The sequence below is a fragment of the Dromiciops gliroides genome, chromosome 2, assembly GCF_019393635.1.
Source record: "Dromiciops gliroides isolate mDroGli1 chromosome 2, mDroGli1.pri, whole genome shotgun sequence".
Classification (NCBI taxonomy): domain Eukaryota; kingdom Metazoa; phylum Chordata; class Mammalia; order Microbiotheria; family Microbiotheriidae; genus Dromiciops; species Dromiciops gliroides.
This window is the reverse complement of record NC_057862.1, coordinates 635,385,790-635,407,835: the sequence shown is the minus strand read 5'-3', so window position 1 is coordinate 635,407,835 and position 22,046 is coordinate 635,385,790. Positions and strand designations below refer to the sequence as shown.

At 43.7% G+C, this 22,046-nt stretch overlaps 1 protein-coding gene across 3 annotated transcripts in view; it reads left to right on the top strand.

Annotated features, from left to right (window-relative positions):
- The window catches only part of TK2 (thymidine kinase 2), a 63,024-nt gene that overhangs the window by 28,315 nt on the left and 12,663 nt on the right, over nt 1-22,046 (top strand). For 2 of the 3 annotated variants that reach the window (XR_006354826.1, XR_006354827.1), the window contains exons 6-9: nt 5,794-5,882; nt 7,632-7,711; nt 11,616-11,696; nt 14,793-15,022. Coding sequence is in view for 1 of the 3 variants with exons in the window: in XM_043984280.1 (XP_043840215.1) it covers nt 5,794-5,882; nt 7,632-7,711; nt 11,616-11,696; nt 14,793-14,891 (349 nt within the window). In the remaining 2 variants the exon portion in view is untranslated. Of the gene's footprint in view, nt 1-5,793; nt 5,883-7,631; nt 7,712-11,615; nt 11,697-14,792; nt 17,718-22,046 lie in introns of those variants that run through there. The other variant, XM_043984280.1, reaches the window with a different exon arrangement.

The following is a 22,046-nucleotide window of genomic DNA, read 5'->3' as shown; positions in this document are numbered from 1 at the left end:
TTTTAAAACGACTTCTTATCTGATTGCAATTTTTTGAATTGTATACTGAGCTTAGGCACTAGGTGGCACTAAGACATCAGACCCAAGCTAGCTGTGTTACCCTGGGCAAGTCACTTCACCCTGTTTGCCTCAGTTTCTTCATCTGTAAAATGAGCTGGAGAGAGAAATGGCAAACCACTCCAGCGTCATTGCCAAGAAAACTCCAAAAAGGGTCACTAAGAGTAAAACACAACTGAAAACAAGTAAACAAGCACAAAAAATACCAAGGTTGCTTTTTTTTCCTTCTGCTTTTGGGGACCTTATATTTACTTCTCTGAGTTCATACCCCAGAATTTGATAGTGTTGGATTTCTGGTGTAAGACAATGTGGACAATAATCCACACGTGTTGTTTATAGTATTTTTTTTCTTTTTGATGAGCCTGATTATTAAACGACAGGAAATTACATTTATTGAAGGCCTTGGTACTATCCTAGACTGTTGATGGTTGCCACTCAGTGAAAAGAGAATTGAATTTGGATATTCAGAAGACTTGAGTTAAAACCTTAGGGGCAGCTAGGTGGCGCCGTGGATAGAGCACCGGCCCTGGAGTCAGTAGTACCTGAGTTCAAATCCGGCCTCAGACCTTAACACTTACTAGCTGTGTGACCCTGGGCAAGTCACTTAACCCCAATTGTCTCACTTAAAAAACAAACAAACAAAAAAAACCCCTTAGCTCTGCAATTTAGGACCAAGAGCAAGTCTGTTCCTCCTCTTTTGACCTCAGTTTACTTATTTGCAAAATGAGGGGATTAGACTAGAACATCTCCAGAGTTCTTTGCTGCTACATTGTCGGTGTGACCTCAGGCAGGTAACTTAATCTAGAAAATGGAGGGATTGGGTTTAAGTCCCTTCAGGCTCTAAATCTGTGATCCTTAGTCTTTGCTCTTGGGACTAGGTGGTCTGTAAGACCTCCTCTATGTCACAGGACACCAAGGCCTAATTCAGGTGCCACCTTTTCCATGAAGTATTCTTGGATTCCTCCCCACTCAGATTTCCCCAGAACCCTTTGTCTGCATTTTTTCTTTGTCCTTTTCATGTGTTATACTTGTGAGCATTCCAGATCCCTCCGGTGGATTATAAGCTCCTTGGGTGGTAGAAACTATGCTGTGTAAAGAATTAATTGTTATTTGAGGTTTTTATGCCTCAGGGCGCGCTGGCCTGGGGCTCCGCAAACCGCATGGTGCTCCACCCGCTGGTTGTAGCCATTGGCATGGTGCTGGCACCTCATGTCATCACCACTCGCTGACGCCTACATGGGCCTGGCAAAATTATATTGATTGGAAGCCTAGTGAGGGCAGTCATGTGACTGTCAGAGTGACCAGACAATTGGTTGGAGGCTCTGTGGGGTTTCTGGGAATGGGGAGAATTCGCCATTCTAGCTGGAAGGCGACAGGAGCTCTGCTGTGTATTCTCAGCTGATTCCTGGGCGGTGGTATTTTTCAAATTGTATAATTTCCCTTTCCCCATTTTATTTCATTTCCCTTAATCCTACTGATCCTGTTTGTGTGTTTTTTTTTAAGTTCATTCTTGTTAAAATAAATCCTGTTCTGTTTTGAGGGAGGCTGCTGGTCTCCTTCCTTGCCCCAATATTGCGGCGAGCCGCTTAGCTAACACTCCCCAATTAAAAATTGGTCCCCACAGTTGTATGCCATTTTTGTATTTCTGTGCTCTGCAGAGGATAGATGCTTAAAAAATGTCTCTTGACTGGTGGCTAATCAATATTTGATAGGCTAGAAACCTGTTGGAAAATGGAGGCTCTTGAGTCAGTGGTAACTTAAATATAGTCATAATGATTTTGGAAATGTTGGCTCCGATGTTCAGTTTTCTTGATAAATATATCTTTTTTATGTAATTTTGGATGCAGAAGAACCAAGGCTTAAGAAAAAAAGATCTTATGAAAATAGTTATTCTAGTTCAGAGGGGGTTTATATCTTCTCAGAATTTTTTTCCTTAAGCATGAACTAATGTGACATGAATTTAGTTTGACTTAAACCTTCTTCTAGTTACTAGACTTTTTTTTTTTTTTTTTGGTCAACATCTATTATAGGAAAACAGTGACTTCTCAGTAACCACAAGATGGCATGCGTGGTACATCAGTGATTTTTGTGTTTCCCCTCCATTCCTGTCCTTGCTTTGGGGAAAAGCATTCTGAGATAAAATGATTAGGAAAATTCTTTTAAAGATGCCAAGTGCTGACTTGCTGCTAATCACCATAGGGTTGACCTTTGATTTCCTGAAGCCAGGAGATCTGAATGCACCATTTCAAAGCTCTGCAACCACAGGGAAGTCACTCCCCTCCTGGGCCTTGTTTTCTGTGAAACGAAGAGGGTATAGGTTACATAACCTTGAAGGTTCTCCCTAGCTCCAACATTCTGTGGTTCTGTGTTTCACCATCTCTTGTTGTAAAGGTTTGTCTGGCTCTGACATTCTGTGTTTTACTGTGTGTCCTAACATTCTGTCTTCTGTGATTCCTTCCCATTCCTAAGTTTGTTTTCTGAGGTCCCTTTCAGTTTTGACATTCTGTGATTTTATGTTCTGATATTTTATGTTCTAAGGCCCTTTTCTAACTCTGACATTCTATGTTCAAAAGTCCCTTTTAGTGACATCTTGTGGTTCTATTTTCTAACATTCTGTCAGTCAGCAAGCAGTTAGTGTGTATTTACTACGTGCCAGGCACTGTGCTAAGCATTATGGACACAAAAAAGGCAAAAATTGTCCCTGCTCTTTGGGAGCTCATTGTCTAAGTGGGGAGATAACCTTTAAATAACTGGGTACATTCAAGAAATGTGCAGAGTAGATGGAGGGGAAGGCACTAGCACCTGCAGAGTCTGGGTGGAGGTGAGGAGACATACTATTCCAGGCATGGGTACCAGCCGGTACAAAGCCATAAAGATGCCATATAGAGTATTGTGTATGAGGAACAACAATTAGGCCAGTGTCACTGGATGGTGGAGAAAAGGAGAAGAAAAGGTAGAAGGGGACTAGTTCATAAAGAGCCTCAAATGCCGAAGAGGGGACTTTATACTTGATCCAAAGGATGATAGTGAGCCACTGGAGATATTTGAGCAGGGGAGTGACCGTGTTTAGACCAAAAGGTCAGAAAAGATGTGTGGAGAATGGAGTTGAGTGGGGAGAGGCTTGAGGGAAAGAGACCAGTTATGAAGCTATTTCAATAGTCAAGGAGAGAAGTGATAAGGATGTGACCCAGGGTCCAGCTGTGTGGGTAGAAAGGAAAAGATATCTACAAAAGATGTCAAGGGGATAGAACTGATAAAACCTGCCAACAGCTCAATTATGTGTGGTGAATGGAAGTAAGGTACTAAGGGCTATGAGCCCAGGTGAGTGGGGGTACCAGGATAGTGGTACCCTTGACAATAATAGGGAACTTAGGAAGAGGGGAGGGTTTGGAAGGAAATATGAATTCTGTTTTGGTCCTGTTGAGTTTATGATGCTTAGAGGACATCGATTTTGAGATGACCAAAGGGTTGTTGGTTGGTGATACAAGGAACAATGTCTGGATATATAAATCTGGGAATCATCATAGAGATGCTAATTGAAACTGAAAACTGATGAAGTCACCAAGTGAGATAGTATAGAGAGGAGGGCCCAGGACAGAGCCTGGGGGTACCTTCACTGATAGTGTGTATAACTGCTTATGAAGATATTGCAAAAGCAATGATCAGCAGCGTCAAAGGCTGCAGACAAGACAGAAAGATGGGGATTGAGCAAAGACCTTTAGATTTGGCACCTAAGAGATTATTTGGTCCCATTGGAGAGGCTGTTTGCAGATGAGAAGAGAGTTGGGAAGTGAGTGAGAAGGGAGGGGGGGCACAGAGTATAGACAGCTTTTGGGGGGAGTTTGATCAGGAAAGAGAGGAGAGATCTAGAACCAGAGCCTCACAGCCATCCTCTAAGCTAGGGACTGCAAGAAGTAATATCTCCATCTTACCAAGGAGAAAACAGGTTTAGAGAGAAGGACCTTTCTCAAGGTCACACATCAGTTTAGTAAAACTGACCCAGGAGTAAACCGAAGGCTTCTGACTCACGCAGTGTACCATACTGCCTTTCCTCTAGCTCCCTGCCCATGGATTTCTCTGGTCCTGTAGTTCCCATGGTGACAGAATGGGCCTGCCCTGTAGGTCTCACTGTTTCTCTTCCCCTCTGTTCTTGTCTCCCTGTCTCTCTGTGTTTTCTGTCTCCTTGTTTCTTCATATGTCTCCCTCTACCTCCCTCTCTCCTTGGGTGCTTCACATTGAAGAGCTTGTGTGACTTGTTTTACTTAACATATTCCATCTTGGTCTGTTACTGCGTACATAGGATGCTTGCAGAAGGCATCACCAGCTCTGGGAGTGAGGGAACACCCTGCTCTAGCAAGTAAACTTGTCAGAAGGGCTGCAATTTGTGCTGCGTGGAAATCATCACGGATGTCCTGTTAGTGTTCTCCCAGACTGCACAGTGGTCCTTTCTTTGCCATTGAACAATACCTATTTGGCTGTTTTAATCTGGGCATTATTGAGGTGTGGCCCATTAATTAGGGGCAGCTAGCTGGTACAGAGGATAGGGTGCCTGGCCTGGAGTCAGGAAGACTCATTTTCCTGATTTCAAACCTGGCCTCAAATACCTCCTAGCTGTGTGACCCTGGCAAGTCACTTAACCATATTTACCTCAGTTCCTCATCTGTAAAATGAATAGGAGAAGGAAATGGCAAATCACTCCAATATCTTTGCCAAGAAAACTCCAGATGGGGTCATGAAGAGTTTAACATGACTGAACAACAACAAATTGCAGGCAGATAGGTGGTACAGAGGATAGAATGCCAGACCTGGAGTCAGGAAGACTCATCTTCAAATTCAAGTTCAATTCTGGCCTCATATGCATACTAGCTGTGAGACCCTTGGTAAGTCACTTCACTTTGCCTCCATTTGCTCATCTATAAGATGAACTGGAGAAGGAAATGGAAACCACTCTAGTATCTTTGCCAGAAAAATCCCAAATGGGGTCACTAAGAGCTGGACACGACTCAACGAGAACAATCCATTAAATAGGGAAGTTCCCCTAGTTTGAGCATGACAGTCAGTCAAGAAACATTCCTTACTATATGGCAGGCACTGTGCTGGGATACAGAGGTAAAAATGCAATAGTTCCTGCCCTCTTGGAGTTTACACTGTACATGGGGAGGCAACAGGTACATGTTACATAGCACGTGCAAGACACACACACACACACACACACACACACACACACACACTCTAAATACAGTCAACCAAGGAACAGTTATTAAGCACCTACTAGATGTCAGATGTCCTGCAAGGTTCTGGGAATAGGAGGAAAACCAATGAAATAGTCCCTGCTCTTGAGGAGCTCATGTTCCAATTGGAGAGACAACATATATATATGTATATATGCAAAGTATACACACACACACACACACACACATATAAATGCAAACTTATGCAAAGTAAATACAAAATAATCTTGAGGGGATGCAGCAGCTGGGAGGGAGATTGGAAGAGTCCTCATGTAGGAGGTGGTGTTTGAGTTGAGTTTTGGAGGAGACAAGGGGCTTACTAGAGGAAGGGGTGGGAGAGGGTATTCCTGGCACAAGGGGCAAAGAGCTAGAAAATGCAGTGGTGGGGAGGGGGAGGGAGAGGAGGAGGGGGATGGTGGGGGGGGGAAGAGGAGGGGGAGGGGGGAGGGAAGGTGGAGGAGGAGGAGGAGGAGGAGAGCAAGGACAGTTGCTTCTCTTGTTTCAGTGGCAAGATGCCTGAAGTGGATTACGCAGTCCTATCTGAATGGTTTGACTGGATTGTGAAGAACATCAATGTTTCTGTTGATTTGATAGGTAAGAGGCATATCTGCCTGACCTGTGACTAGTATAATTTACATCCTTATTGCTTTGAAATGCCTTTTCCTATCCTTTTCCCAGTTCTGGCTTTGCTACTTTCTCCCTGTGTATCCTGGGACCAGTTATACCCCCTCCTTGTCCCTCACTTTCCAACACTGTAAAAGTGAGAGGATTAGACCAGGTGTTCTCATTCAGGCTGCAGATCCTTGTGGAGAAGGGGAGTTCAGGAAAGTCCCTCATTGAGGGGCAGCTAGGTGGCACAGTGGATAGAGCACCAGCCCTGGATTCAGGAGGACCTGAGTTCAAATACGGCCTCAGACACTTGACACTTACTAGCTGTGCGACCTTGGGCAAGTCACTTAACCCTCATTGCTCCCCAGAAACAAACAAAAACAAAAAAAAGAAAGAAGAGTCCTTCATGGTAGATAGCCTCTGTCTTTCCAGGTGAGAAGCTCTACTGAGAGGGAAGAGAATGGAAGTGGAGTCAAGGGCTTGAGGAGAGTGAGAAAGATTTCTAAAAATTGGGGTATGTGATAGAAAATATAAAGGTGAGGATAAAAAGGAAAGTCATGGAGCAACGAGGGTCCTACCTAGGGTTAGAGAGCATGGGTCTCTCCAGCAACACTTGACATCTTGGGAGTTGGTGTGGTGAAGGTGCAAGTGGTTAGCAGGGTGGGAACAGTGGGACATTAAGGAAAGGAGGGATTGATTTAAGGATGGTGGTGAGTATACTGTTGAAATGATAGAAAATGCATGGTGTAGGAGAGCAGGCTTTTGGATTAGGAGTTGAGAGAACAGGATTTCAGTCTCACTCCTTTCCCTTAATAGCTGTATAACCCTGGGAGAGTCATGTCATCTGTCAGGGCCTCAGTTTCCTTTTTTGTAACATTAGGGAGTTTGGACCAAATACTTTTTCTCTTCTAGATCCAACACTCTCTAACCATCAGACTGGGTAGGGAGGCAAGAGAAACTAGAAAGTGGAAGCTAGACCAATAAAGGGAAGAGTGAGAGGCTGAGGCAATATGGGACTTCTTAAGGACAAAGAGTGGGGTCAGTGTGAGTGTTTATACATGGACATATACACATACACAAACACATACACATACACGTACATACATACCTGCATCTGGAAGTGCAACTCTTGAAGACAAAATTGCAGAGTGGCAGAGCAGGTGCCCATCTACATTGGTAGAGGGTGTTTCCTCACTGGTAACATTCTATGCCATTGAAATCATAGATTCTCAGTGATGCAGTTTCCTAGTTCAAGTTCACATCACTTATTCCCATTGGGCTGAAAACGGTGACCATATCTTATATAATTATAACTTCAAATAGTGTGAATTTGCATATATGCAACCTCTTCCAAGGATTCATTATTCACACTGATTAGGACCTAGCCAAATAAGCATATCTTTACATTTATTCATATTTAACTAGCTGTGGCTTCCCGGGCAAGTAACTTATAACTCTGTCTAGCTCAGTTTCCTCATCTGTAAAATGGGGATAATAGCAGTACCTTTCCCCCAGAGATGTTGAGGGGCTCAAATGAGATCATATTCTCTTCCTTATTAGCCTGTGGAAGGAGCCAGCGCTCATCAAATGGTAACCTTTAGTGATGGTTTTGCCAGCTCCCCTTTGCCATTCGCTAGTCAGCTTTTACATACAGAAGTCAAAGGCGCTTTTTCAATGTCTGTGTTGTAAACTTTTCCAGTGATTGCACATTCATACATTGTTTCTTAATGGCAGTTTATCTCCGGACCTCTCCTGAGACTTGTTATGAGCGATTGAAGATGAGATGCAGAGAGGAAGAAAAAGTCATTCCATTGGTAAGGATACCCTTTCTGTACTCAGAGTTCAGCCCCCAAATCCTGCGGCTCTGCCTTCTTTCCTCCAGCCTGATTGTGCCTTTGCTGCTTCTCCTTCCTCTCCCCGTCTGCACCAACACTTCGAGGATCCGAGGGTGTTGTACAGGCTACGTTGTCCTTTGGTGGAGATTACTACTCTTGCTCGCCTTCATAGACAGTCTTAAGGAGTTCCTATATGGCTGGAAAGAAATTCATCACTAAGTGGCTAGCCTTCTGGTAACGAGTCTCTCCAGACTTACCGAGCCTGGTCCTCTCACTGCAGCTGTCCGGTCTGTTTGTGGGCCTGTGCTAAGCCTTTCTTCTTCCTGGCATTCAAGGCCTTACAGTCTGGTGCGCCACTTTCCTTTCTAGCCTTATCTCTCATTACTTCTGTGTCTTCTCTAAACATTATATCTTTGCGCCCCCCCCCCCTGCATATGCTTAATATAGTACTTGATACAAATGTTTCTTGTTGGTCCTTCAGTAACTTCCTCTCTGCTCACATTACCTTTGAGAACTCCCACCATGATGAGGCATTGGAAGAGGGCCCTGGTTTTCCTCTCTATCCTCCTTTCTTTATTATATTCTCTTTTGCTCTATAATCATTGCAAAGTTAATGTATTACATATTTGTGCAATTCCTTCTTCCTCCATGCCTCCCCCTAGATTCCAGTCCCTTCCCCCTCCATGGCAGAAACCATGTCTGACATAGCACCATATCTTCCCCAGTGCCTAGAATGGTGCTCTGCTTACACAGTAGGTGCTTAATAACTATCCAATTAATTTGTTTTCTCTTTACTACCCCTATTAATTATAAAATGGGAATTTTAATGAATATCAGTTTTTCTAAACCAGTGTCACTGCCTCTAGCTAACTGAAATTTCCCTGGGCCTGCAGAACTCTTCAAAAGGGAACAGTCTGTCTTTGAAGGGGAAGCTATCACTGTTGGAGCCCAATCCAACAGCAGATGTTTATTAGATCTCTGCTGTATACAGAGATCCATGCTCTGTGCTAGGGGAGATTTAGCGGGTTATGCAGATGTGGTCTCTGCCCTTGTGACAGCTCATAGTGTACAAAGAGAATAAGATACCAACCCAGATACAGTATACAGGGAAACAGTAAGTGTGATTACCATGCATTATTATCCCAGTGATGATCGCTATAAATTAGAGGTGCACCAACAGAGTCTGACTCTCTTGTACGCTTGTAGCATGTCTCTTCTTAGCAGAAAGTTCTGTCCAGTCATATTTGTGAAAACCCAAGCTCTACCAGCTCCCTCTGGAAGGTCAGTTCACATTCCTGAAAATTAGCTGGAGAAAGAAATCAGTCACTCTTTAATGAATGAATGAATGAATGAATGAATGAATGGGTGGCTCACTGGATAGAGCACTGGACTTAGAGTCTGGAAGATCTGAATTCAAATCTTGCCTCAGGCGTGACCTTGGCCAAGTCACTTCACTTCTGTCTGCCTCAGTTTCCTTATTTGTAAAATGAGGGTAACAATAGTACCTGCATCACAGGGTCATCCTGAGAATCAAATGAGATTGCATATAAAGTACTTTGCAAACCTTAAAGCACTATATAAAAGCTAGCTATTACTATTAGGAGTGAATGAAAAGGCATTTGTTATTATGTTATCTTGTGATTAAAAATCAAGTCTTTATGGTTCACAAAGCACTCTCCTCACTACAACAATAAAGGTGCAGAGTAGTGTTATCTCTGTTTTCTGGATGAGCAGACAAATGTTCAGAAAAGAGAAGGGCTTCGAGGGAGGAGATTCATGCATCAGGCAGACAATTAGACTAGATTTCAGGTTCCTCCCCACTCTGAGACCTGATGATTCTGGTATCTTCTATGCTGGATGATGTAAAATTTTAAACCAATATCCTAGTAAAGAGACTTCAGCCATATGGCTGCCAAATTATTTGCCATGACCCAGTCGGATTCATTCCAGATATAAAAGGATGGTTCCTCATTAGGAAAATAATTAGTTGTATCAGCAACAGAAACAACCATTGTTTCATCCCTTCCAGTGGTAACATTCCAAGATCCTTGTTATGAAATTGCCTCTGCTACCAAGTAGACAGAGGCCTAATGGAATTCGGGAGCACTTTGTTTTCTCTCTCTTGGGAGTCACTGTGAAGGTGACTGTTTTGCTGGCAGGAAGGACTGAAGGGTTGGGTGAGCTGGCCATGGAGAGGCAGTGGTCCCCTGGGAGAGTGGGGAGGCCAGGCAGGAGCCCAGCTGCTGCTGGAGAGGTAGGAGTCGAAGCAGCGAGACAGATGGGAATCTTTTCTCATTCTGGCTTGAAATTGCATTGCGACAGCTAGGGAAGCAGAAGTTCACGCTAATGAGATGAGAGCAGGATGTTTGGTGGGAAAATAGCTAACTTGATGTATCAGATGGTTGGCATGTAATACAGTGCAGAGTAGATGTAGCTTCACATTTATATAGTGCTTTATGTTTACAGAGAAATTTGCACTTGCGATCCCATCTGATCCCCTCACACATGCTGATTTCAGCCAGACTTCATCTCCCACCTCCATGTTTTTGCACAGGCTGCCTCCATAGCACAGAATGTTCTCCCTTCTTGCCTTTGCCTCGTAGTATCCTTAACTTCCTCCCAGGCTTGGCTCATGTTCTAGTTTCTATGGGAAGTCTTTCCTGATCCATTGAGTTGTTGGTGATCCTTCTGTTTCCTCAAACTGTCAGTTGCATACTTCTCTGCCTATATGTTGTATCCTTCCAAAAGGATACAAACTCTTTGAGAATCTTTTGAGATCTTTGAGAATCTTGACTCTGTATCCCAAGCAATAAGCATAATCCCTTGGAAACAGTAGGTGCTCAATAAATGCTTACTGGATTAGATTGATTTGATCTTCAAAAGATGGGTGGTGAAGGAGGTAGGGCCTTCAAGAAGCAGCATCATGCATCTCCTGTGCAAAGAGCATTGGGTTTGGAGTTAGAAAACCAGGATTCTGCTATGTGGCCTTGTCCCTTATACTCTTTGGGCCTCAGTCTTCATATCTGTAAAATGAGGTAGTTGGATTCGATCTCCTCTGAGATCCTTTTCAGCTACAAAGTCTGATCCTAAGGATTATCAGAGGAATAACCTGAGGCCCAGAGAGGGGACACCCATGACTTCAGAGAAGTGAAATCCAAGGTCACAGAGCTACTAAATAGTGGGGCTGCTCCTCACATCCCTTCTTTCTGACTCTAAGTTCAGTGTTCTTTTTATCACTCATTCAACAAACATTTGTAAATCACCTGCTGGGTTCAGAGAGCTGTGTTAGGTCCCTGGGGGGAGATGCAGAGTTGAGCTCTGAAAGTCCCTTCCCTCTTTAGAATATAGATTTAGGGATTGATGGTACCTTAGTAGTTATCTAATCTGTTCCCTCACAACTGAGATCCAGAGGGGTTAAGTGATTTCTTTTGAAGGTTACACAGGCACTGAGTGACAGATCTGAGATTCAGACTTGGGTTTTGTGACTCCAAATCCAGCTGCTTTTTCTGTTCTACCTGATCCTGCCCTGTGGATATGCGATGCTTATAACTAGTACACTGAATAGATAGTCCCATAGAACGAGTGCATCAGAGAGGTGTGTAACCAGAGCCCAAGGGGAAGGGTGTTCCTGATGGGTCTGAGGATCCGGGAAAGCTTCCAGATGGCCCTGATAAGGCGACCTCCTTAAGTTGTTCTGTTGGCCAAACCTCCTCTCAACCTAGTCTGTTACCAAAGGTCACACGGTACCCACCATTTTCCTTGGCATGGTTTGTCTGACTCACAGCCCTGGTAGCTATAGTTGGACCATCGCCTTTGATGGCAAAGGAGATTTTGCTCATGTTGAGACTTCACCATAGCTTTGTCTGTTTGAATGACTTTACAGGAATATTTGGAAGCCATCCACCAGCAGTATGAGGAGTGGCTCATTAAGCAAACTCTCTTCAAAGTGCCCTCTCCTGTTCTTGTAAGTATGTTTACCCCAGCTCTCATAAGAACAGCAGGCTGTCTTGGGGCTTTCCAGAAGGACACTCACCGTGCTGTGAGTTGGAATGAGGCCCTGTGCATCTGTCAGGGGTTGGGAAGTTGCAGGATCTCGAGAGTCACCTTCCAACGGGAGCTAGCATCATCTGGTTCTAAACAGGACTCCTCCTCAACTCTCTGTCAGGGGACACGGTTGGCTCCCTCTGGGAGGGTAATAGTAGCAATAGCTCACATTTCTGCTGTAGGGAACCTGCCAAGTGCTCACCTCCTGAGGTAGATGGGTGCAGGTGGCATCGTCTTTATCTTACAGATGATGATAGGAGTAACGGCTGGCATTTCTGTAGTGCTTCTTGGGGGTTACAAAACACTTCAGAGCCAGAGGACCTGTGGTTAAATCTCTGCACTGTTGCTGTGTATCCTTGGGCAAATGGTTTAACCTCTCTGGGACTCAGTTTCCTTATCTGTAGAAGTCAGGAGATTGGTTTTCATGACTTCTGAGCTCCCTTCCAGCGTTATATCTACAATCTTCAATCCTGTTAGGGAGGTAGGACAAATAGTATTCCTGTTTGATGCTAGAAGAAATGGAAGCCCAGAGAGAAATGTATGTCGACATATTACATACACATTTTACATATATATGTATGTATATAGACACACATATACACAAACATATAAACCTATAGATACACACAGAGAGAGACAGAGACAGAGAAGGAAGGAGGGAAAGAGAGGGGAAAAGAGAAGAGGAGAGAGAGACATAGAAAGGCCCGGGGAGAGGCAGTGGCATAGGTGGTTATGTGAATAGAACACCAAACTTGGAATCAGGAAGACCTGGGTTCAAATTCTGCCTCAGACACTTACTGTCTCTGTGATCCTGGGAAAGTCACTTACCCTATGTCTACCTCTGTTTCCTCTTCTGTAAAATGGGAGTAATAATAAAACTTGCCTCCCAGGGTTGTTGTGAGAATGAAAGAAGAGGTTTGTGGAGTGCTCTGTAAGCCTTTAAGTTTTATATGAGCGCTTACTACTACCACCACTAACTAGTACTACCTAGTGCTACTCCTGCTAGCCAGTACTAACTAGTTATACTCTTGAGCCAATGGAAGAGAAATAGTAATGTTGTGCTTATCCGGTGTTTCCAGGAAATGTGTTCATAGAGTCATGATTTAGCTCTGTAAAGGACCTGAAAAACCCTTTAATCCAACTCTCCTCCTTTCTGAGTTTAGGGTCCTAAGGCTCATCTGTCCCACCCTGGGAGTGAATGTCCGAGCCGAGATTGGAAACCAGGTTCTCTCACCCAAATCTGTCGTGCTTTCTGTCATAGCACTCACACTTGCCTGCCCCGCACCACGCCCAAACAACAGAAACACCTTGTATTTTAACTCCTTTGAATGGATTCCTTCTGGAATCCCCAGAGGATACAGAACAGAACTCACACTTAACAAGCATTAGTTGCTGTTCTGTGCATCACAATATCTAGAAGTAGGTCCCCCTTCACTGGCTGACCCCACACGTCTCAGCTTTTAATATGCTGAGAATAAAACTAACGGCAGTGCCGTCCCTTGTCCCGTTTGGCTGCCATCCGTGTATTTCTCCCAGTTATCTTCCTCACAAGTGTGTGTCTAGCATCCCCTGTGAGTGAAGAAGCTAGTCTATCCTAACTTGGAGAGTCTTGTCTAAACCAAGTCAATAGATTGAGTAAGGGCCTAAGGTTTTCTTCTGTGAGTTTAGTGCATGGACTTAATTTTCCTTCTTGGGGGCAACTGATTAAGTTTTGCTACTGGCTGTGTATTCTGTGGGTGGCTAGGTGGCACTGCAGTGCATAGCGCCACCAGGCCTGAAGTCAAGAAGACTCATTTTCCTGAGTTTAGATCTGGCCTCAGACACTTCTTAGTTGTGTGACCCTGGGCAAGTCACTTAACCCTGTTTGCCTTAGTTTCCTCACCTGCAAAATGAGCTGGACAAGGAAATGGCTAGCCACTCTAGTATCTTTGCCAAGAAAACCCCAAATGGGGACACAGAGTTGGACTTGACTGAAATGACAGAACAATATATTCTATATGGATGATGTTAAATTAAATGATTATTTCTATGTTAAGTGAGGTATTACTCTAGACCAGGAATTCTTAACCTGGAGCGCATTAACTTGTTTTAATATCTATATATCTAGATCTAGATCTAGATCTACTATTCCAGTAAAATTGGTTTCTTTTGTAATCCTGTGTATTTTATACATTTAAAAACATGGTTCTGGGGGCAGCTAGGTGGCGCAGTGGATAGAGCACCGGCCCTGGAGTCAGGAGTACCTGAGTTCAAATCCGGCCTCAGACACTTAACACTTACTAGCTGTGTGACCTTAGGCAAGTCGCTTAACCCCAATTGCCTCACTAAAAAAAAAACAACCAAAAAACATGGTTCCATAGATTTCACTGGACTGTCACAGGGACAGATACAGTGTCCATGACACAGGAAAAACTAAGAACTGCCACTCTGGAATGAATGAGTTTGTCCTAAGAGAGGGTAGAGAATTGACCCAAGGTTGGGAAATGTAGGTAGTCATTCAGTCAGTAAACATTTACTAAGCACCTACTATGTGTCAGGTATTGTGCTAAGTGATGGGGATACAAATAAAGGCAAAAGACAGTCCCTGTCCTATAGGAGCTCACAGTTGAATGTTATAACATCTGTAAAACATAAGGATTAGGGGCCAGCTAGGTGGTGCAGTGGATGAAGCACTGGCCCTGGATTCAGAAGGACCTGAGTTCAAATCTGGTCTCAGACACTTGACACTAGCTGTGTGACCCTGGGCATGTCACAGACCCTCATTGCCACGCAAAATAAATAAATAAACAACAACAAAAAAAGTAAGGATTGGACGAGATGTTCTTAGAGGTCCCTTCAGCTCTGTCCTGTGATCCATGAAACTTACTCCAGTATGCTATGACGAGGCTGGCTACTATCTTTCTTTGAGTCTCATTGGTGAAGCAACAGTTAACCTTTTCATCTCTCATAGAGTGGTCCTCCTGGATGATTTTAGAAATTAATTTCATCAAATAATTCCTTTTTGCTTCTTTTCTAGGTGATTGAAGCAGACCAGGACATGCAGAAAATGCTGAAACTCTATGAGCAAAACCGGGACCACATATTAACTGCAGGGGAGATGAAACATCACTTATAGAACCAGGGAAATCTATGCGATCATAGAAGGAGCCTGTCAGGGTCTGTCAGTTTAGCCATGAGGAATAACTTTTTTTAAGGGCCACTCAAGTGAATTTTCTGTCACATCTGCTTAAAATTAAATGTATGTTTGTAGATATATATGTATATATGCATATACATACAACACTATAACATACATGACATCATGAGGGGTATACCCACATATATATATGCACACATATCTGTTTCAATATAATAAGTATTGAAGTGTGTGTTTATGTATATATGTGTGTCTATATACACATATGTACATGTTTGTGTATGCATGTATGTGTTTGGTAAATTATCATGGTGTTCCTCTATTACCTGACTGTTTACCATGAGGCCTGTTGGTGACATGGCCTAGCAGATCTTGGGATGTGGCCCGCCTGAGATTTTTTACACCTAGTATCTATGAAGTAGCAGGCCATTTAACTGACTGCGGACGGGTGTTGTGCTAGAAGATTTGGACCAATTAATCCTGATTGAAATTGAATGTCATTCATCATGCAAGTAAATTCATGCAGCCCCCCCCCCCCCAAGCATATATGGTCACTGCCACTGTTGAAGAACTGGAATGCTTTTTTTCCTACTCTGTAACTCAGTTGTAGGAGGTATGATGGTTGACTTTCAACCTTTGGTACTTTTACTGTCCCCAAACCCAAGGAATCCTTTTTTTGCTTTTTGTTTTTGTTTTTTTGTTGTTGGTTTTTTTAGTGAGGCAATTGGGGTTAAGTGACTTGCCCAGGATCACACAGCTAGTAAGTGTTAAGTGTCTGAGGCCGGATTTGAACCCAGGTACTCCTGACTCCAGGGCTGGTGCTCTATCCACTGCGCCACCTAGCTGCCCCCCTTTTTTTGCTTTTTGATGACCTGGGAATAGCTGCAATGATAGAGTCAGATCCTTCTGACAACTCGATGGTCCAGGCTTTTGTTGTGAGCAAGGGAATGGGAGCCTGTGTTTATATAGAGAATGGAGCCAAGTGTCATTGTTGTCTGGTAGTTTGTTTGCCAAGTCATTGAGGGGAATAAACAGTTGTTGGATTTGTTTTTTACAAGTCAGTGTTGCATTTGGGCTCATCAAATACTAATACTGTCATGTGCTAGTTTTAACTGCATTGTGAGTCTGGGTCATCTTACTTGTATTAGCATGAAATCATGCGACTTTGGCGAGAGGGATGGCTTCATTTTCTAAGTGGCACCCTTTCTTACTGGTAGTGTATAGGGAGACAAGAGATGACCCTCTGGGATACTTTAAAGCAGGGATTTCACATCCACAGGCCTGCCCACTGGACTGTTCGTAGCCCACCATACTTAGAGGTATGCCATGAAGACCTTTGATCCTTGGCTCAGACAAATAGGGAATTGGTTCAAGGATCCTCAGGAAAGAAAAAAAAGACTTACCATGATGGCAAATAGAAATGGGTACATACTTCAAATAGATGTGCCATTTGAGTCTGAAGTCACTGTGTTCATCAGGCAGACGGGAGATCAGACCTGTTGGTTTTTGAGGGTCTTTCTAGCACTAAGGATCTAGGATGGCTTTGCAGATTTTCTGTGGTATTCAAATGTATTATTTTTCTTTTTGGGGGAGATTACTCTTGGCATTTGGGTAGTTTAGTAAATGCTGAGGAAAGAGCAAGATTGCTGGGGGCTCTTTCCACTCTCATTGACTACTTTGTGCCCTTTGAGGTCTCACTGGGAGCCTAATCTTGGGGACAATGCCTTGAGGCTCCATGGCCTCTAAGGAAATTCTGCTCCATTGCTTATGTTTTTAAAAAATATGCTTTTATTCATGCCTTTTTAAAAACATCACTGAAAAAAAATCACTGTAATTTTCAGGAATCCTCCCCTAGTTCCTCCCGCCCCAGAATCATCTCACACAAATAGCATTTTTCAAAGGAAAAAAAAAAAAGAAAAATTTCAGCGTAACTGATCGGTACAATAAAAAAATCTGAAAATCTGTGCAATGTACAACAGTGGCAGACCTCCCACTTTTGCACATAGGTGAGTTGAAAGTGTCTTCCCTTGTCTCTTCTTTTGAGTTGCGCTTATTTGTAATTTTGCAACATTCATTTTTGTGGTGGTTCTTTGTATTTATATTGTTGTAATCATTTTTGTACGTTGTTTTCTTGGCTCTGCTTACTTCACCCTGCATCTTTTCATGTAAGTCTTTTCATGCTTCTCCATATTTATCACATTATCCTTTCTCATAGAACAGTCATATTCTGTGACATTCACGTGCCACAATTTCTTTAGTTACTACCCAATCAACAGGCATCTACTTTGTTTCCAATTCTTGCAAAGAGTACTGCTGTAAATATTTTGGTGTATATGGGAACTTCTTATCCTCCGGGTCAAAGAGTATGGACATTTTGTTCATTTTATTTGCATAATTCCACTGGTGTGATTTACAGTAATGTGCGTACCTTCCCACCTTTTGCCATTTCTGTCCATTTGAAAAGTGTGAAATGCAACCGTAGGCTTGTTTCAGTTGGCATTCCTCCACTGCTTTTAAGTGGTTTTAAGCTTGTTCAAGTATTTCTTTTCCCTTCTTCAGATTAAGGGGATGACTCTGGAAAGAGCATTGAGATAGGAATCAGGAGCATTGGCCCTACCACTAACTTACTTTGTGACTTTAAGAAAGTAATTTCCCCTCTCCAGGTCTCCATTTCTTATCTGGAAAATGAAAGGTTTGGGCTATGAATTGAAAATCCTAGAATTTCAGAGTTGGGAGGGATCTCAGAAGCCCGTCTAATCGAGTCTGTGTCTGAAAAAATAAATTCTCCTGCTACACACTTAACAAGTCTCTTTGTTAATCTCAAGTGAGGGGGAACCCACTGTCTCCTGGGCCACTCACTCCACTTTTGCACAGCTCTCCTCATGAGGAGCTTTTCTCTGATCTCACGCTTAAATTTGCCTGTCTGAACCATCCACCTCTTGCTCCTGGTTCTGTCTCTGGAGCCACACAGAGTAAGTTTAATCCCTGTTCCTCATGACAAGGTCTCAGATACTTGAAGGCAATTTTCATGCCTCTTGAGTTTTCCCTTCTCCAGGCTGTTCTGTCCTGCACTGGTCTGCCAGGGGACCACCGGAAACAAATCACAGTAAAGCACTGAAGACCTGATTTGTGCCTGCGAAGCAGTGGGGTGGTTGTTTGGTTCAGACACCCAGAGACCTGCCCATATGATGTGGTTCTGCCACATCTCGGTTGTGTTATGGGGCCTTGGGGAAGTCACTTCTTACATTAGAACCTCCTCTTCCTCCTCATCTTTAAAGGGGGGATAAGCATTGTCCTACTGTGTACCTGACAAAGCTGTGAGCCCCAAGGGAGATGAAGGATATAGTGCTATGCAAATACCAGGCATTATTATGATGGTCATTTTTTTTCATGGAATGGGAAGGTAAGCCGTTTTGGAAAGGCTAATAAGCCACCCACATATTAAAATCCTGTTGGAGAGAACACATTTTCTCTTTTAACATAGCATGTAATACCCTTGGTCCCCTACAACTAGCATAGTTCTGGATTTAAAGTCATAGGGCCTAGGTTCAAATCTTAGCTTGGCCAAGGTCGCCTGTGGGCCCTTAACCTCAGTGGGCCTTGGTTTTCTGGGCAGGAGAATGAAGGAGTTGTACCTAAAGACCTTCCAACCTATGTGCCTGTGATCCTTGTAGCTGACATGTTTACAGCAGTACGAGGTTCTTTCTGAGTACTCTCATTTGACCTATATGACAGTCTATAAAGGAGGTATGACAGCTGTTGTCTCCATTTCAGACTGAAGAAACAAAGCTGAGAGGAATTGTGACTCCCATGAACACACAGCTGGTGGGTGTTTTAAGGTGAACACTTACCACCCATAGAGATCTGGGAGCTTTTAACAGTCTCCCTGGCTCCAGGTCTTTTCCCAACTCATGGTGCTGCTTCCCATGACATTCCATCATTCTTACTTACACTATGGAACTTGAAACACTCAGGCAACAGTTCATACACTAGTTTGTCTTTGCCAAACTCTTGTAATATTTTGGGGACATTTAAAAAAAACTTGCTTAAAAAGGGGAAGAAAAAAAGAAAATCCTTGTTGGTAGGAAAGGCAGGATAAGCAGGTGAAGGTTTACAGACAAAATCAGTTGTAGCCTTTTTGAGTCTCTTTATTAGATCATGCCCTCAGGAGGATTCGGGCAGATGACAAAGCACTATTAAAATGCCTGCAATTATGATGAGAGGCAGTGTGGAGAGAGAGCTGGCCCAGCACAGACACCCTGTGTGACCCTGAATGCCCCACGCAACTCTCTGAGATATATTGCAGAGTAGTTGTTAGTTGTTGGTCTGTATTTATAGGAAGAGGAAGAAGTCCCTCTCTAGGAGTTCCCTGTATGAGTGAACCCACAGGTATGGGACCCCCCCCCCCAAAAAAGTTATTATTGGGAAACTTTCTTAGCCTGGATTAAAAGCCCTTCTTATTGGCTAAAGTGCTAGACTTGGAGTCAGGAAGACTTGAATTCAAATCCTGTATCAGACTCTAGCTGTGTGACTCTGGGCAAATCACTTAACCTGTGCCCCAGTTTCCCTATTTGTAAAATGAGGATAATTACCTACCCCCCAAATTGTTGTGAACATCAAATGAAATCCCATTTGTAAAGTGATTTGCACAACTTAAATGCTATCATCATCATTATTATTACTATTCCTATTACAATAATTATTCTCTTTCCCGTTCTGTAGACAGGCCCACCAAGGACAGGGAACTAGGTGTCACAGTTGATAGAGTCAGGAAGACCCGAGTTAAAATCCTACTACAGATACTAGCCATGTGACTCTGGGCAAATCACTTAATCTCTCTGCCTCAGTTTCCTTATCTGTAAAATGAGGATAATAATAGCGCTTCCCTCCCAGGGTGGTTGTGAGGATCCAAAGAGATGATAATTGTAAAGTGCTTAGCACAGTGCCTATTGTAGGCATATTGTAGGCACTATAGAAATACTAGCTATTATAATTATTATTAAGGAGGGAAAACCCTTTGTTGTGTGAAGTCCTAGCAGCTCTCTCCTCCCCACCCCTACTTTAAAAAGACCTGTGGACCCAACACTAATACAAAGTCGTTGACTTAGATTGATGGGGCCAGTCTATCAACAGCGTTTTGTTGTTTGTTTAAGGATGTTTCCCCTTAGAATTGTATTCTGATTTAACCCCCTCATTTTACAAAAGAGGAAATAGGCCTGGGAAGGAGAGATGGGACTCATCTAAGGCCACAGAATGCATCTGTGAGTAAATAGATGACAAAACATTTGCTGTGTTTACTAAGTGCAAAGCACTGGGCTAAATGCTGGGGCAGCAAAGGGAAGAAAAGCAAGCCAGTCCCTTCCCTCAAACGGCACACATTCTGAAAGGGAGACAACACATGGAAGCCTTCAGCTGCCCATCAGATGGAAAGGCCCCGTGGGCACAATAGCAGAGAAGATATCAGCCGTGGTATCATTTCCATTGATAAAACCACTTCCACTTTTGATATTGAATCATTTGACAGTGCCAAGGACTTTGGTGGCATGAATTTTCCTGTCCAGATCAGTAGCTTTGGCTAGTGAGAAGGTTGCGGGTAGGGGGCAGGTTCACATCTCCGTAAAGGTTAATTCCCTGCAGCTTCAGGGATTGAGCTGGAACTGGGGTGGGTGATCTTGGGGGAAAGGGGATATGTTGCTAGTACCAGGGCCCTTGGGTTGGGCTGATTCTCACTGGGATGTAAAGGGAAGTGATGGTGGTCCCAGTGGTTTGGTTTGCCTGGCATTTGCTACCTCTTATCTCCCGTGGTCCCTTGCTGCATCAACTAGTGCCAAAACCAGACAAGAATTCTCTGAACTCCTTCTCCAGTGTTCTTTACATCACACCCTGTTGCCTCTGCCCTCTCCTTATTTGTTAGAAAAGGATATTCACTGCCCAAACTAGACCTCAGGGATGGGCTGGCTGCACTGGGGAAGGTCAGAACTAGACATGGAGGCAGATGTGTGGGGCGGGCAGGGTCAGAGAGTTGGTTGTGGATTTCATGAAGCAGCAGATGTTAGTCTAGGCATGGCCACATAGCAAAGTAAATTTAGAAAGCAGATTCAAGACTGAGAAGGCAGAAACATAAGGGTTTAAACTGAAATGAAACTTGGGAAACTCATCAATTCCAGGCAGAAGAGTGGAACTCTAGACCTTAATCCTGAAGTTAGAGCAGAGTCTACAATCCTATAGGCAATGGTGGTGGTGGTGGTGGTGGTGGTGGTATGTGTGTGTGTGTGTGTGTGTATGTGTGTGTGTGTGTATTGAGGTAATCCACATATCAGTGGGATAGCTAGGTGATTGCACAGAAGATGACAGGGTCTAGACCTGCAGCGTGAAGGTTCAGAGTTCAGGCACCAGGAGATAAGCTCTTAAAGACAAAATTTCCAGCCACCGGAAAATTGGGTCATAGGGGGACCAGCCTTAGGGATGATGATGCTGAGCCCAAACCCCACTAATCCTGGAGCTCCTGTGCTGACCAAGACCAAGGTTGGCCTCAGACTATGCAACAAAATTCACAGGATCAAGGAATATTAGAACTGGAAGGGACAATAACCACCATCTACTACAACTCCCGTATTTTAAATCAGAGGAAACTGAGGTGCAGGAGGTAAAATGATAGCCACAGTAATAGCTGGCTGGACCCAAAAGCTAGTTGTTTGACTCCAAAGTCAGGGTTCCTTGGTACCTACGGGAGGTAGAGGAATCACCCCTTCTACAGGTAGGGGAATTGAAGGGCAGTAGGTAAGCAAGAGTCAGGTAGCAGCAGCTATCCCCAGGAAGGATCGGTCCACAATAATGCCAGCTCCCCATCTTTATCTAGTCCTACTCACATATTACTTCACGCCTATCCTGGGAGGGAGGAGGGCAGGATTAGCATCCACTTTTAGAAGATTAGGAAATGGGGGCAGCTAGGTGGCGCAGTGGATAGGGCACCGGCCCTGGATTCAGTAGGACCTGAGTTCAAATCCGGCATCAGACACTTAACACTTACTAGCTGTGTGACCCTGGGCAAGTCACTTAACCCCAATTGCCTCACCCCCCCCCCCCAAAAAAAAAAGAGGAAATGAAGGCTCAGGGAAAAATTGTGGTCTTCCC